This window comes from Bubalus kerabau, chromosome 2 (assembly GCF_029407905.1).
Source record: "Bubalus kerabau isolate K-KA32 ecotype Philippines breed swamp buffalo chromosome 2, PCC_UOA_SB_1v2, whole genome shotgun sequence".
Classification (NCBI taxonomy): Eukaryota; Metazoa; Chordata; class Mammalia; order Artiodactyla; family Bovidae; genus Bubalus; species Bubalus kerabau.
In genome coordinates, this window is record NC_073625.1 from 147,868,910 (window position 1) to 147,885,689 (window position 16,780).

A 16,780-nucleotide genomic window follows, 5' to 3' on the forward strand; every position below is an offset into this window, starting at 1 on the left:
TGGCAAGAAAAAAAAAAGAGCTGACTTGTACTTGAGTTCAAGAGCGAAGCACTAATGGCACTGCCAGTGTCCATTTAACAAACTTTGTCCTGTGAAATAACTCATGACATTCCAAGTTGTAGTTCAGAGATAATAAAATTCCTTTGCCTAGGGATGCAGATATATTCTAGCAGTACTCCCAAGTTTCTGTCAATAATATGTAGAAGGTATGTTATTAATGGTGAAGAATTTTGTGTGGTATACTTTTAGAAAAGTTCAGCTGGAGATTTTCTTATATGATTGTGCTTAATTTAGAAAGGGATGAATTGCATTTGCCTGTCACTTTAATCTTTTTTTTTTTTTTTTCTTTTTTTGATACAAGTCTCAGTGACTACTTTCTAGGTTTCTTGTTATTCCAGATATCACCTCTAGGTTAGTAATTCTAAATTATGTTTACAGTAAACCATCAGGCCAAGAATCCCTCAAGAATCGTAAATGCCTACAAACTAAAGTCTAAACCATTTTCCTAGATTGCCAGATCTTATTGCTATAACACTAATATCTTAAAGCTATTATTCTAATAGAATCTCCTCTTAGAGTCCAAGAAAATAACTTTTTTTTTTTTTTTCATTGCTATTTGAACTAGGAGGAACACAGTTTTGTACCTATTTTATTTTAGTTCCCTTTCTTTAGTTTTCCAAAATTTTCTTTCTGGTTCAGTTTCTTATTTTTTTCTCCTTACTTCAGGTAAAATTGCATTTCTTTAGGTAATTCCCTTTTCGGACAAGTCATGTTTATGCTTGATTTAGGCTACCAGATATTGTTAGTTCTTTGTTTTCATGGATGTCCTTTCTTGTAATTCTCTGAGGGAAACTATGTTTTCCATATGTATTTGTATTTCTAAAGCCTAGAGCAGTGTCAGACTCATAAAAGTAGCAAACAAATATATGAAAGGGAAATCTTTAGAATCACCAGTAATTATCCAGATAGTCACATCCAGAATGTTTATTCTTTGAGTTTCTGTTTGTGTGACCTAGGCAATAATATATAATTGAATCCTACAAGGTGTAAATGAACCAAAAATTATAAATTTCTGAAAAATTGAGTCGAGCACTATTGATTTAAAAATCACAATTGAAAATATGGGAAACATCAGCATGCAAACAGTATCTGAAGGTTTTGAATTGGTTTTGACACCTGATGTTAAGAAATGAAGCAAATTCCAGGCAAAAGTAATAGCTAGGCAAAGACAGGAGGTGAAATAGAGAAAGAAATCACTAAGAAAGTGTCCCTAATTCGTGTTGGCTGGCTTGCAAAGAGAATACCTGAAAGTAAGCTTGGAAATGTGGGTGGTGTGTTCACTAATCTTTATCTGATCTCACAGGGGAATTATTGAAGGATTTTTAAGCAGTGAACAAATTTATATGAATGAAAGAACAATTTAAAAGTTAGACCTAGAGTAATACAGTTATTACATACCAAGGAAATAAGCAATCAGTCCCAAACTTAGATATATATGTTCAAGTGTAAAGAAAATATTAGTATTTTAAAATAGAATATATTTTTCTTCCTATATGTTAAGCATAAATATGTGTAAAAATTTCGTCTTTAAATTTTAATTCCTACAATTTTAACTAACATAGTGCTTCAAGGTACTGAAAACATTCAACTAGTTCTTTTATGCTTGATATTATCAAGCAAATCCACATTTTTCTGACTTTTTAGAAGCTCATTGATTTCTGAGAACATTATATATGTGCATGTGTATACACACACACACACACATATATATATATATATATATATATATATATAAATCTATCAGTGACTTCAAAAGAACTATAATGCCTCTCTATTTTTTTAGAAATCCTAATGGGACCCAGAACAATAGTACAAGATGGCCTGTCTTCAAAAGCAATGAACAAAAGTATTTCACCTTAAATACAGAGTCACCAAAAGTAAATACCAAACTACGTGCTCAACAATGCCGATTCTGGACACTATTTTTCCCCAAAGTTTTGGAAATTACAGGTATTTGTTACTTTTTTGTTCTGCTAGTATTTGGTTAAATAATTAGTTGTGGGCTATGTAAAAGAGGAAAATGTTACACAATCCAGGGCAGGGTGATAATGTTCATCTGTGAATTTACAATTAATTGATTCCACTGTGTACATTATTTAAAGAAAGTAAAACCAGACATTTTCTCTAGAAGAAAATGAAACCTAATACTGGAACTAAGATACAGTGATCTGTCTATTCAGCAAATTTTTGTGGAATTATTTAATAGAAATTGAAAAAGTATATAAAATAAACAACTTATAAAACTGAAAAATTGAACTGGTAAAACTAAATACAATTGATAATCCAAAAGAGGCAAAAACAAATTTAGTAATACATTGGTTTTTAAGGGGAAAAAATCTCTAACATTTATATATTTAAAAACATTATCCAAATATTTCTAAATATTCTGAGCTTGGAAATATTTAAGACCAGACATACATTATATAACATAATAAACAAGTAGTAATTTAGTTAGCTGTGCTTCAGAAAGTGATTACTTAGATTTATATAAGGAAATATTAAGAAAATGGTTCAGATCATCATTTATTTCAAAATTCACTAGTAAAATATTTAACTAAGCTCAAACAATCAACTTGAGTGATTGCATATTCTCTGAGAAAAATGACATACATATACAATCCATTGCCTTTTGTTGTTTGTTTTGTTTTGTGTTTTTAATGCCCAACTCTTTATAACTGATGTGGCTCCTCAAGTCTATTTTCTATATTTTTCAAATAAAAGTAATTTACTTTCAACCACTAGACATACTGCTAACCAGTTCCTTTAGACTTTACCCTTCTGTTTCTCATAATATACCACAATTTTCAAGCTATATTTTAGATATCACTATATAGCAGCTGTTTTAGTTTCTTCTTTAGAGAGGTTAAGGGTTAGTTTCAGGCAAATAAGGACATTTCAGAGTTGTATTTGAGTGTTTAATTTGCTTTTTTTTTTCTCAGACATTACTCACCAAAATTATAATTACAGACTCTACCTGTTTGGGAAGCATTACTTATAGACCAGTTCTCTGTGTACTCCCAAATGTTCTGTGACACAATATACAGCAGAGATGGGCTTCTGCATCCCTTGGCAGAGCTACAGTGCTGCCCTTGTGTCCCCTGGGTGTGAATAGCAATGAGGTAACATGCATAATCTGCCAGGAGACTAGAAGAGGTACCATTTAACATATCACAGATTATATAGTCTCAGTCTTTACTTAAAATATCAGTATTTTGAAATGGGAGGATCATAATTTGAAGCAAAATAAGCTGAGAGTAGGGGAAATTTTTAAATGACTACTTTATTATAAAATCAACTTAGTCATTCAGGTTCAAGCACATGTGGTCTATTGCAGTGTGCGTGCGTGTGTGCTAATTCGTTTCAGTTGTGTCCAACTCCTTGCAACCCTGTGGACTGTAGCCTGCCAAGCTCCTCTGTCCATGGGATTCTCCAAGCAAGAATACTGGAGTGGGTTGCCATATCCTTCTCCAGGGGATCTTCCCAAACTACATATCAGACCTGTGTCTCTTAAATCTCCAGCCTCCATTGGCTGGTGGGCTCTTTACCGCTAGCGCCATCTGGGAAGCCCCTACTTTAGTTTATTTGTGTATAAAATAAAATTTCAATATCAGCAAATTTTGAAGATGTACTTCAAAATCTCTATCTCTAAATACCCAACTTCTATAAAGCAGTTGAATAAATCAATTCCTATGTTTTTGGCTAGATGCTGCTCTAATCCTACACGGGGCTGAACAACTTCCTAATGAAAAGAACACTGAGCTGTATGGAAATACATATCTCACTCGGGATACTTCCAATGTGCCTTGAAAACATATTTTATATTTATCACTATTTTTTCAGATAATCACCCAAAAGGAGTTTTATGAAATATATTTAATAAATTTTAAAATAAATGTATGACATAATTGTTATAATATCAACAATGTATTCATTAGTAATAACAATATTTATACTTAAATAAACATAATTAGTTTGAAATGTCATGTCTTTGGGTTTTATAAGCAAATAATGTTGGAGAAGGCAATGGCACCCCACTCCAGTACTCTTGCCTGGAAAATCCCATGGATGGAGGAGCCTGGAAGGCTGCAGTCCATGGGGTCGCTCAGGGTCACACACAACTGAGCAACTTCACTTTCACTTTTCACTTTCATGCATTGGAGAAGGAAATGGCAACCCACTCCAGTGTTCTTGCCTGGAGAATCCCAGGGACGGGGATGCCTGGTGGGCTGCCGTCTATGGGGTTGCACAGCTTCGGACACAACTGAAGTGACTTAGCAATAGCAAGCATATAATGTAGAGGGATTTAAATATTAAGAAGATATGCTCTTACCATACTTTATAATTTTCAAGTCATAAACTTTAAACATTTTACTCAATACTCTGAAAATAGGGTTCTTCAGATGACCTGGGCTGAAGATTTTATGGAAATACTCCTTTTGGTTTTTTTAAAAGCAAGTAAACTTCACAAGCAAAGGAAGATTTCAAAAAATAAATACTGAACAGGACTTCTTAAAAGGAGAAATGTTTACTTCACTCACAATGGAAGTACAATAAGCATAAGTACCTTCTGAGCAGTTATTTACATCTGAGCAGTAAATATGCTCAAAAAAATGATCCTTAAGATTTCTTTAACACACAAATTCTAGCACTTAACTTCAGACTATATTTCAGCACACACCTATGATCTTATTGTAAGTACCTGCAAGAAATAAAATACACTATTTGTTTCAACTGTTAACAAATTCAGATTTTTGTTGCTAAGAATATAACTACAATATTTCATAATCACAAGAAATGGAAGTAGAGAAATGACCCATTCAATGTTGATGAAATATCAATATTTTTCAATAAAATTGAGGAAGTAAATTCATATAAAAGGGAAAAAATTGACCTTCGCATCTTCTCAGATTAAAAAAAAAAAAAGATCCAATTATTCCTCCTTTTGCCTTTGAATAAATCATGAAATACTGCTTGATACAACTAAAGAAGACTAATATAAATTTAAGACATGAGATATTATTCTGATGGGTCACATTGGAATCTCATATTCTGCTACTGGCTAATTAGTTAGCAAGAATGCAAAAAAAAAAAAATGGTATACTGAAAAGGTAGTTTGAAGGAAAAATATCAAGCAATTTTCCATATTTGACTTTTCCATGCCTTGTTAAAAGCAAAACAAAGCAAGTTCAGTTCAGTTCAGTCACTCAGACGTGTCCAACTCTTTGTGACCCCATGAACTGCATCACGCCAGGCCTCCCTGTCAATCACCAACTCCCAAAGTCTACCCAAACCCATGTCCATTAAATTGGTTATGCCATCCAACCAGCTCATCCTCTGTCATCCCCTTCTCCTGTCCTCAATCTTTCCCAGCATTAGGGTCTTTTCAAATGAGTCAGCTCTTCACATCAGGTGGCCAAAGATTTGGAATTTCAGCTTTAACATCAGTCCTTCCAATGAACACCCAGAACTGATCTCCTTTAGGATGGACTGGTTGGATCTCCCTGCAGTACAGGGGACTCTCAAGAGTCTTCTCCAACACCACAGTTTAAAGGCATCAATTCTTCTGTGCTCAGCTTTCTTTATAGTCCAACTCTCACATTCATACATGACCACTGGAAAAAGCATAGTCTTGACTAGACGGACCTTTGCTGACAAAGTAATGTCTCTGCTTTTTTTAAAATTTTATTTTATTTTTAAACTTTACAATATTGTATTGGTTTTGCCAAACATCGAGATGAATCCGCCACAGGTATACACGTGTTCCCCATCCTGAACCCACCTCCCTCTTCCCTCCCCATACCATCCCTCTGGGTCGTCCCAGTGTACCAGCCCCAAGCATCCAGCATCGTGCATCGAATCTGGACTGGCGACTCGTTTCATACATGATAGTATACATGTTTCAATGCCATTCTTCCAAATCTTCCCACCCTCTCCCTCTCCCACAGAGTCCATAAGACTGTTCTATACATCAGTGTCTCTTTTGCTGTCTCAGATACAGGGTTATTGTTACCATCTTTCTAAATTCCATATATATGTGTTAGTATACTGTATTGGTGTTTTTCTTTCTGGCTTACTTCACTCTGTATAATAGGCTCCAGTTTCATCCACCTCATTAGAACTGATTCAAATGTATTCTTTTTAATGGCTGAGTAATACTCCATTGTGTATATGTACCACTGCTTTCTTATCCATTCATCTGCTGATGGACATCTAGGTTGCTTCCATGTCCTGGCTATTATGAACAGTGCTGCGATGAACATTGGGGTACACGTGTCTCTTTCCCTTCTGGTTTCCTCAGTGTGTATGCCCAGCAGTGGGATTGCTAGATCATAAGGCAGTTCTATTTCCAGTTTTTTAAGGAATCTCCACACTGTTCTCCATAGTGGCCGTACTAGTTTGCATTCCCACCAACAGTGTAAATGGGTTCCCTTTTCTCCACACCCTCTCCAGCATTTATTGCTTGTAGACTTTTAGATCGCAGCCATTCTGACTGGCATGAAATATACCTCATAGTGGTGTTGATTTGCATTTCTCTGATAATGAGTGATGTTGAGCATCTTTTCATGTGTTTGTTAGCCATCTGTATGTCTTCTTTGGAGAAATGTCTATTTAGTTCTTTGGCCCATTTTTTGATTGGGTCATTTATTTTTCTGGAATTGAGCTGTAGGAGTTGCTTGTGAAGCAACTGACAAACAACTAATCTCAAAAATATACAAGCAACTCCTACAGCTCTCTGCTTTTTAATATGCTGTCTAGGTTGGTCATAACTTTCCTTCCAAAAGCAAGCATCTTTTAATTTCATGGCTGCAATCATCATCTGTAGTGATTTTGGAGCCTAGAAAAATAAAGTCAACCACTGTTTCCACTGTTTGCCCATCTATTTGGCATGAAGTGATGGGACCAGATGCCATGATCTTCGTTTTCTGAATGTTGAGCTTTAAGCCAACTTTTTCACTCTCCTCTTTCACTTTCATCAAGATGCTCTTTAGTTCTTCGCTTTCTGCCGTAAGGGTGGTGTCATCTGCATATCTGAGATTATTGATATTTCTCCCAGCACTCTTGATTCCAAATTGTGCTTCCTCCAGCCCAGCGTTTCTCATGATGTACTCTGCATATAAGTTAAATAAGCAGGGTGATAATATACAGTCTTGACATACTCCTTTTCCTAATTGGAACTAGTCTGTTCTTTCGTGTTCAGTTCTAACTTGTTGCTTCCTGACCTGCATACAGGTTTCTCAAGAGGCGGGTCAGGTGGTCTGGTATTCCCATCTCTTTCAGGATTTTCCACAGTTTATTGTGATCAACACAGTCAAAGGCTTTGGCATAGTCAATAAAGCAGAAATAGATGTTTTTCTAGAACTCTATTGCTTTTTCGATCATCCAGCGGATGTTGGCAGTTTGATCTCTGGTTCCTTTGCCTTTTTTAAAACCAGCTTGAACATCTGGAAGTTCACGGTTCACATATTGCTGGAGACTGGCTTGGAGAATTTTGAGCATTACCTTGGTAGTGTGTGAGATGAATGCAACTGTGCAGTAGTTTGTGCATTCTTTGGCATTACCTTTCTTTGGGATTGGAATGAAAACTGACCTTTTCCAGTCCTGTGGCCACTGCTGAGATTTCCAAATTTGCTGGCATATTGAGTGCAGCACTTTCACAGTGTCATCTTTCAGGATTTGAAATAGCTCAACTGGAATTCCATCACCTCCACTAGCTTTGTTCATAGTGATGCTTTCTAAGGCCCACTTGACTTCACATTCCAGGATATCTGGCTCTAGGTCAGTGATCACACCATAATGATTATCTGGGTCATGAAGATCTTTTTTATACAGTTCTTCTGTGTATTCTTGCCACCTCTTCTTAATATCTTCTGCTTCTGTTAGGTCTCTACCTTTTCTGCCTTTTACTGAGCCCATATTTGCATGAAATGTTCCCTTGGTATTTCTAATTTTCTTGTAGAGACCTCTAGTCTTTCCCATTCTGTTGTTTTCCTCTATTTCTTTGCACTGATTGCTGAGGAAGGCTTTCTTATCTCTCCTTGCTATTCTTTGAAACTCTGCATTCAAATGGGTATATCTTTCCTTTTCTCCTCTGCTTTTCACTTCTCTTCTTTTCACAGCTATTTGTAAGCCCTCCTCAGACAGCCATTTTGCTTTTTTGCATTTCTTTTTCTTATGGATGATCTTGATTCCTGTCTCCTGTATAATGTCATGTACCTCCATCCACAGTTCATCAGGCACTCTGTGTCTCAGATCTAGTCCCTTAAATCTATTTCTCACTTCCACTGTATAATCATAAGGGATTTGATTTAGGTCATACTTGAATGGTCTAGTGGGTTTCTCCACTTTCTTCAATTTAAGTCTGAATTTTGTGATAAGGAGTTCATGATCCAAGCCACAGTCAACTCCTGGCCTTGTTTTTGCTGACTGTATAGAGCTTCTCCATCTTTGGCTACAAAGAATATAATCAATCTGATTTTGGTGTCGACCATCTGGTGATGTCCATGTGTAGAGTCTTCTCTTAAGACCTGAGTTATTTAATGATCAAAGTAACTGTTCTATTTATTTCACTGTAAAAGCATACGGAGTCTTCACAAAACCCAGCCTGAGTTATCATGAAAGTGAAAGCTGCTCAGTGTGTCCGACTCTTAGCGACTCCATGGACTATACAATCCACATGGAATTCTCCAGGCCAGAATAGCCTTTCCAACCCACAGATCAAACCCAGGTCTCCCCCATTGCAGACAGATTCTTTACCAGCTGAGACACCAGGGATGTCCAAGAATACCAGAGTGGGTAACCTCTCCCTTCTCCAGTAGATCTTCCTGACAAGTTTATCATAGTTCACGCTATCTCACCACACACCTCAAATTATAACAGGGAAATTATTAAGTTTATGATTTACTCCATAAAGAATTATGAATCCCTTTGCAATTTTAATAACTGATTGAAAAACTGGAAGATAAGCAAGTAAAGGGAACAGAAGATATTTTTATGATCTCTTAAAGCACAGGAAATATGTTATTTTTTATTGTAATGTTCAGTACCATTCAGTATCAATATAATTAATGTCTTCTACCTTCATCTTGATTAACAATAACAGTAACTTCTCTTATGTTCTGTCCTAACTCCTCAGACTTGGCTAGTGAGACTTAGCTCACTCTTTTTTAACTGACAAGACAAAAAATTGTTTAATTATTATACTTCTTTCTGTAGGGAAGCCTGCTGACTTTTCCCCAAATGAAACAAATGTGGGCAAAACAAAGATCATAAAAATCCTGAAAAAGTTGTATCAGTGTGTTATTAAATTACTGGTATTGATCTAGGTCTATAATGATTCAATAAAGAGCAAAGTTAGGAAATAATTTTTGTAACAAAGGCAGTAAGTTCATTTCCAGAGCTCCCCAAAGATGCATATAGTTTAATTCCAAAATGTACACATCATCTCAATTATCCCACATGGCAACACTGCAAAATAGGGATTACCAACTCCATTTACAGTTGGAAAATTAATTTGAAAAGCTAGTTTCTTTTATACTAATATCATAATTGGTCAACTGGAATTTCAACACATGTCACTCCAAAGCCTATATTGATGTTCTTTTCTTTATTTCACAGTGCAGCACCCTGTTAACTACAAAACAAATAGAACTACATCACAATGATGATGATAAATCTATAGCCACTTAAGTATAACAGTATTCCAGTTTGGGAGGAAAAAGAAGGAGGGGAGGAGAAAAAAAATTCTAATTTTGGTTATGATTTATGACATAGGACTAAGGTTTTTTCTTTTTATTGTCTTTTCATTAGAGTGTTTTCAGTTGCTTTAGATTCTGTTAGAAAATAATTAAATGTTTTGTACTATATTGTCTCAATCAATATTCAGTAATTCTAAAGGGAAAATGTAATCAGATTTACAGAGCATTTTGACATTAGAAAGTAAACTTTGAGTAAGTAAATTGTATAGATATTTGATTATGACAGAAGAAGAAATAAATTTATCTTTATATGAATCAATGGATTTTATATAATTCCATGAAGAAAATCAGATATAAGACCTTTTCTATAAATATTAAAATTCATCATCTAAATGCTAAATTACTAGTCATTTATTTGTTATACCAAAAGTTTTATCGTTTCTAAACCAGTCATTTATTTGTTATAGAAAGAGTTTTGTCGTTTCTAACCTTATTTTGTGCAAATAATTTTAAAACAGCATTTAATTATCATAAAAAAGAACAGAAGAATGAATCATTTGGTAGGATATTTAATATCTTTCTTCCACATTTACTGTTTTTTGATTCTTTAGAAAAGTTCTTTTATTCACTTTAAAAAAAAGTATAGCCATTGACCTTTTCAAAGGCATTTTACATAAAAATAGGACATTTTTGTCCTATAAACTCAAATATAAATGCACAAATATCTGTCCAATGTCCAAGCACTGTGAACATTTCAAACCTAAATATATCTTAAATTACAGGGGAATCTCTTAATGACATTAAATATTTTGATTTTCATTTAACAAAAAACAAATCACTGAATGTGCTCCATTGTTAATAATATGAAGACATTTTTATGTATTCATTATAATGTAATATGAGATCACATGAACATTCTTATCCTAATTAGCACCTTACAAAGTTATAATTAATTTCAAAAATTCCTAACTGAAAAGTATATAATAAAAATTGTCAGTTTTTATTTTCACAATAGTTGAAATAACTTAAAATTTTGTTTTTAATTTAATGATTGTAGCTCAGCATCCTAAAGACTTAAAAAGTGACAGAACTACAAATATATAAAAGACCTATAGATTTAAATAAACCATCTTCTAGCTTTACTCAGTTCAGTTCAGTCACTCAGTCATGTCCGACTCTTTGTGACCCCATGGACTGCAGTACGCCAGGCTTCTCTGTCCATCACCAACTGCTAGAGCTTGCTCAAACTCATGTCCATTGAGTCGGTGATGTGATCCAACCATCTCATCCTCTGTCGTCCCCTTCTACTCCTGCCTTCAATCTTTTCCAGCATCAGTGCCTTTTCCAATGAGTCAGCTCTTCATATCAGGTGCCCAAAGTATTGGAGTTTCAGCTTCAGCATCAGTCCTTCCAATGAACATTCAGGACTGATTTCCTTTAGGATGGACTGGTTGGATATCCTTGCAGTTCAAGGGACTCTCAAGGGTCTTCTTCAACACCACAATTCAAAAGCATCAATTCTTTTGCACTCAACTTTCTGTATAGTCCAATTCTCACATCCATACATGACTACTGGAAAACCATAGCTTTGACTGGATGGACCTATGACAGCCAAGTAATGTCTTCTCTTTTTAATATGCTGTCTGGGTTGGTCGCAGCTTTTCTTCTAAGGAGTAAGCATCTTTTCCTTTCATGGCTACAGTCACCATCTGCAGTGATTTTGGAGCCCAAGAAAATCAAGTCTGTCACTGTTTGCATTGTTTCTCCATCTATTTGCCATAGATCCAGATGCCATGATCTTAGTTTTCTGAATGTTGAGTTTTAAGCCAGCTTCTAAATTCTCCTCTTTCACTTTCTTCAAGGGGCTTTTTAGTCACTCTTCACTTTCTGCTCTAAGGGTAGTGTCATCTGCATATCTGAGGTTATTGATATTTCTCCTGATAGTCTTGATTCCAGTTAGTGCTTCATCTAGCCTGGTATTTCTGATGATATGCATATAAGTTAAATAAGCAAGATGACAATATTCAATCTTGACGTACTCCTTTCCCTATTTGGAACCAGTCTGTTGTTCCATGTCCAGTTCTAACTGTTGCCTCTTGATTTGCATACAGATTTCTCAAGAGGCAGGTCAGGTGGTCTTGTATTCCCATATCTTTAAGAATTTTCCACAGTTTGTTGTGATACACACAGTCAAAGTCTTTAGTATAGTCAATAAAGCAGAAGTTGATGTTTTTCTGGAACTCTCTTGCTTTTTCAATGATCCAAAAGATGTTGGCAGTTTGATATTGGTTCCTCTGCCTTTTCTAAATCCAGCTAGAAAATCTGGAATACTGCCGGAGTCCGGCTCCGGCAGCCAGGGAAGCCTGAAGGGGTGAGCGGTGTCGGTGGACGATGATATAGCCTCTGACTCATAGTATGGAACTACATGTTTATTTCAAGCTTCAGGTTTTCTTTTATACTTTGACAAAAGCATTAGCTCAGTGTTTTGACATTTTAGATTTCCCCCACCCAGATTTATTGTCTCCAGAAATCATTGTTGTTCTACAGAATTCCAGCTTCAGCGATTCTCTCAGAATTGGCTTTACTATCTATTATCTACTTTGTCTTATGTGTCCTATACTTAACTTGTGATTACATTGTAACTCATGCTACATTCCTCAGTTTATTTCTTATTTTTCTAAATCCTGTTTGCCCCTAGCATCTTAAGATCACTATCTCCTAAAAAGGCTTCTAGCTATTCTTAATTATTCCTAAACCCAAACTAAGCAAACTTCTTTTGCCATAAATATTTCCCTCACAAACAGGTCCCAGATAACAATCCTTCCCATGGCCTCAAGCTGTGGCCTATGTGCTCATCCTGGGACATTCTTTGTAAAGATCCTTGAACAAATGTCAATGGTTATTTTATAGATTATTTTCTGGGCACAACTGCAAAAGGCTTTGTGCTTTCTCATGCTTCTCTCAAGCACCTTAACATTCTTTCCAGCCAACTCAACCGAAGAAAGGAAAGAAGAAATCAGAATCACAAGGCCTAACTCCTTCATCCCCGGACCGTGCCTGCGAGATGAGGAGAGGGGGTTGGGGCCATGCCTCCATTTGGTCAGTAATGCCTAATACAGCTCCTGACAGAACATCACAGTTCACATACAGTTGAAGCCTGGCTTGGAGAATTTTGAGTATTACTTTGGTAGCGTGTGAGAAGAGTGCAATTTTGCGATAGTCTGAACATTCTTTGGCATTGCCTTTCTTTGGGATTGGAATGAAACCTGACCTTTTCTAGTCCTGTGACTACTGCTGCGTTTTCCAATTTGCTGACATATTTAGTATAGCCCTTTCATAGCATCATCTTTTAGAATTTGAAATAGCTCAACTGGAATTCCATCACCTTCACTAGCTTTGCTCATAATGATGCTTTCTAAAGCCCACTTGACTTCGCATTCCAGGATGTCTGGCTCTAGGTGAGTGATCACACCACCATGGTTATCTGGGTCATGAGGATAATTTTTATATAGTTCTTCTGTGTATTCTTGCCACCCTTTCTTAATATGTTCTGCTTCTTTTAGGTCCATACCATTTCTGTCCTTTTTTTGTGCCTATCTTTGCATGAAATGTTCTATTGTATCTCCAGTTTTCTTGAAAAGATTTCTAGTATTTCTCATTCTATTGTTTTCCTCTAGTTCTTTGCATTGATCACTGAGGAAGGCTTTCTTGTCTCTCCTTGCTATTCTTTGGAACTCTGCATTCAAATGGGTGTACCTTTCCTTTTCTCTTTTGCTTTTCACTTCTCTACTTTTCTCACCTATTTGTAAGCCCTCCTCAGACAAAGCCTTTTGCATTTCTTTTTCTTGGGGATGGTCACTGCCTCCTATACAATGTCATGAACCTCTGTCCATAGTTCTTCAGGCACTCTGTCTATCAGATCTAATCCCTTGAATATTTTTGTCACTTCAACTGTATACACTGCCTCCTATACAATGTCATGAACCTCTGTCCATAGTTCTTCAGGCACTCTGTCTATCAGATCTAATCCCTTGAATATTTTTGTCATTTCAACTGTATAATCATAAGGTATTTGATTTTAGTCATACCTGAATGGTCCCATCACTTCATGGGAAATAGATGGGGAAACAGTGGAAACAGTGTCAGACTTTATTTTTTTGGGCTCCAAAATCACTGCAGATGGTGACTGCAGCCATGAAATTAAAAGGCACTTACTCCTTGGAAGAAAAGTTATGACCAACCTAGATAGCAGATTGAAAAGCAGAGACATTACTTTGCCAACAAAGGTCGGTCTAGTCAAGGGTATGGTTTTTCCAGTGGTCATGTATGGATGTGAGAGTTGGTCTGTGAAGAAAGCTGAGCGCTGAAGAATTGATGCTTTTGAACTGTGGTGTTGGAGAAGACTCTTAAGAGTCCCTTGAACTGCAAGGAGATCCAACTAGTCCATTCTGAAGGAGATCAGCCCTGGGATTTCTTTGGAAGGACTGATGCTGAAGCTGAGACTCCAGTACTTTGGCCACCTCATGCGAAGAGTTGACTCATTGGAAAAGACGCTGATGCTAGGAAGGATTGGGGGCAGGAGGAGAAGGGGACGACAGAGGATGAGATGGCTGGATGGCATCACTGACTTGATGGACGTTGAGTCTGAGTGAACTCCGGGAGTCGGTGATGGACAGGGAGGCCTGGCGTGCTGCAATTCATGGGGTTGCAAAGAGTCGGACACGAATGAATGACTGAACTGAAATGAATGGTTTAGTGGTTTCCCCTACTTTCTTCAATTTAAGTCTTAATTTGGTAATAAGGAGTTCATGGTCTAAGCCCCAGTCAGCTCACAGTCTTGTTTTTGCTGATTGTATGGAGCGTCTCCATTTGTGGCTACAAAGAAAATAATCAATCTGATTTTGGTATTGACTGGTGATGTCCATTTGTAGAGCGTTCTCTTGTATTGTTGGAAGAGGTTGTTTGCTATGACCAGTGCTATCTCTTGACAAAACCTCCTAAAAACTTAAACCATAAGAGTACTACAAATATATTAAAAACCTATAGATTTGAATAAACCATCTTCTGGCTTTATTATATCTATTTATATTAGGAACTTAAATATATGATTTTAAAAGCCTGTAATTTAAGAGCTTCTATTGTTTACAATCTTTATTCTTTAATATAAATACACTTCAAATAAATCAAAATTTCAAGTTTTTTTTGTATTACATAAACCCTTTTTGGTTCCTTGTCTCATATTATTTCTGGTAGAAACACTCCTTTCCCCTGACACATACATACACTTTGAAAAACTGGAAAACAGAGATTTTCTTGGTCATCTTTCTAATTTTCAAAGCAGTTAATAAACTTCTATATTACACTATTTTTAATAAACTCTTTTCAATGACCAGGCTTTGTATGTAATGAAAATATACAGAAAGAATGTAAAATCTATGTAGAATGCCAATTACACAGTTCTCCTAAAGCATTAATAATACATATTTATATATGAATATTTTCATCAGAAATAATACTCTGCTATATAATTATATATGTAAAATATATGTGTTAAATGAGATTTTTGCTATGCTTAGGGGAGTCTAGAAAATAATATTTATGTATCTTCTCAGAAACTAAAGCAAAAATATGTAATATAATTTGACATAATATACAAACTGATGTGTGTTGCATTTTATGTTGAATACATCTTGTATGTATATATAATTTTCATTTTCATATAGTATGTTTAAAATTTATTAGTTTTTTCATGTAGTGAAGGAAGTTGATAATAAATAATGAATTAAAAGATCACTGCAGTGTGCTAGGAGAAAATGGTATCTGCAATCAAAATTATTTTTTAATTAACATAAACAGAGATTGAAATGTAGATTAACACAACTCACTCCGTGTTTTACAGGAAATATTGATGAAGTAGAACGAGAATGGAAAGCAGGATTCCATCGCTGGAACAATTACATGATGGATTGGAAAAATCAATTTAACGATTACACTAGCAAGAAAGAAAGCTGTGCAGGTCTCTAATTAATAGATTTACCTTTTATAGAACGTTTGTTTTCCTGTAGATCAAGGCAAAACTATCATTGGCTCTCTTACACTCCTGGTAAGAAAGCTATTATGTATAAAACAAAAATGTCAAAAGGATAAAATCGATTCCTCTCTTCTTTCACTTAGTATTGTACCTAGCATTCCAAAACCCAAATGGCTAGAACAAGTTTAATTAAATTTCACATTATAAAGTATGAGAATTAATTATATGCATATTAAAACAGTTTGCAGCTTCAAACTCTCTCTTTCCTGAATAACTTTAAGAAATTATTTCCCTAAAATGTATCTGAGTTGTTTCCAATCTCCAATTTATTTTTATTACCACTGACAAAAGATATTTTTAAAAAATGGGTGGGAGGTCTTGAAACATTACATACTGTGATTTACAATATTATTTCCTTTTAACTAATTTATGCATTTAATGTTAATGTGATATATTAAAACAAACAAAGTAATTGGCTTCTTTGGTTTTTCTTTTATATGAAGGCAAGAGAATTTATTTAAGAGAATCTTAAAATAAGAGGCTTGGTCAATTGGAACTACCTAATGATAGAAACAAAATGTCACAACCAATAGACAAAATGTAAAAGAATATAATTACTTATATTTTGAATTTTTTAAAGATGTGTATGCTTATAGTCTTCAAATTATACTCCTGTTCTTTCAACTTTTTTCTTTCTCACTTCTTCACTCCTCAACTCTCCCAAACATGTCCACATGTAAATTACTCTTCCTGTAATTCAAAAATTATGTACTATCTGAAATACCCCTTGACTGGATCCAGATGTATCATGATTTTAGTAAAGAAATTGTTCAATTTCAAAAAAGAAATGATTATATTTTTTCAGATAAATTATATTGTTTTAATAATATTAAAAATTACAAATTTGCACTTACTAACTTTCATGACAAGGGAACACATCCCATGAATAAATTCATTGTCTTTCATTAAAGGGGAGATGTCAGGGGATTTTAAA

The 16,780-nt window shown here is 35.2% G+C and overlaps 1 protein-coding gene across 1 annotated transcript in view; it reads left to right on the forward strand.

The window, feature by feature from the left end:
• BCHE (butyrylcholinesterase) overlaps nt 1-16,258 on the forward strand; it is a 77,462-nt gene extending 61,204 nt beyond the window's left edge. Inside the window, exons 3-4 of the mRNA XM_055569166.1 lie at nt 1,844-2,010; nt 15,655-16,258. Coding sequence (XP_055425141.1) covers nt 1,844-2,010; nt 15,655-15,779 — 292 coding nt within the window. The 3' untranslated portion in view covers nt 15,780-16,258. The remainder of the gene's footprint in view (nt 1-1,843; nt 2,011-15,654) is intronic.
• The last annotated feature ends 522 nt before the right edge of the window (nt 16,259-16,780 follow it).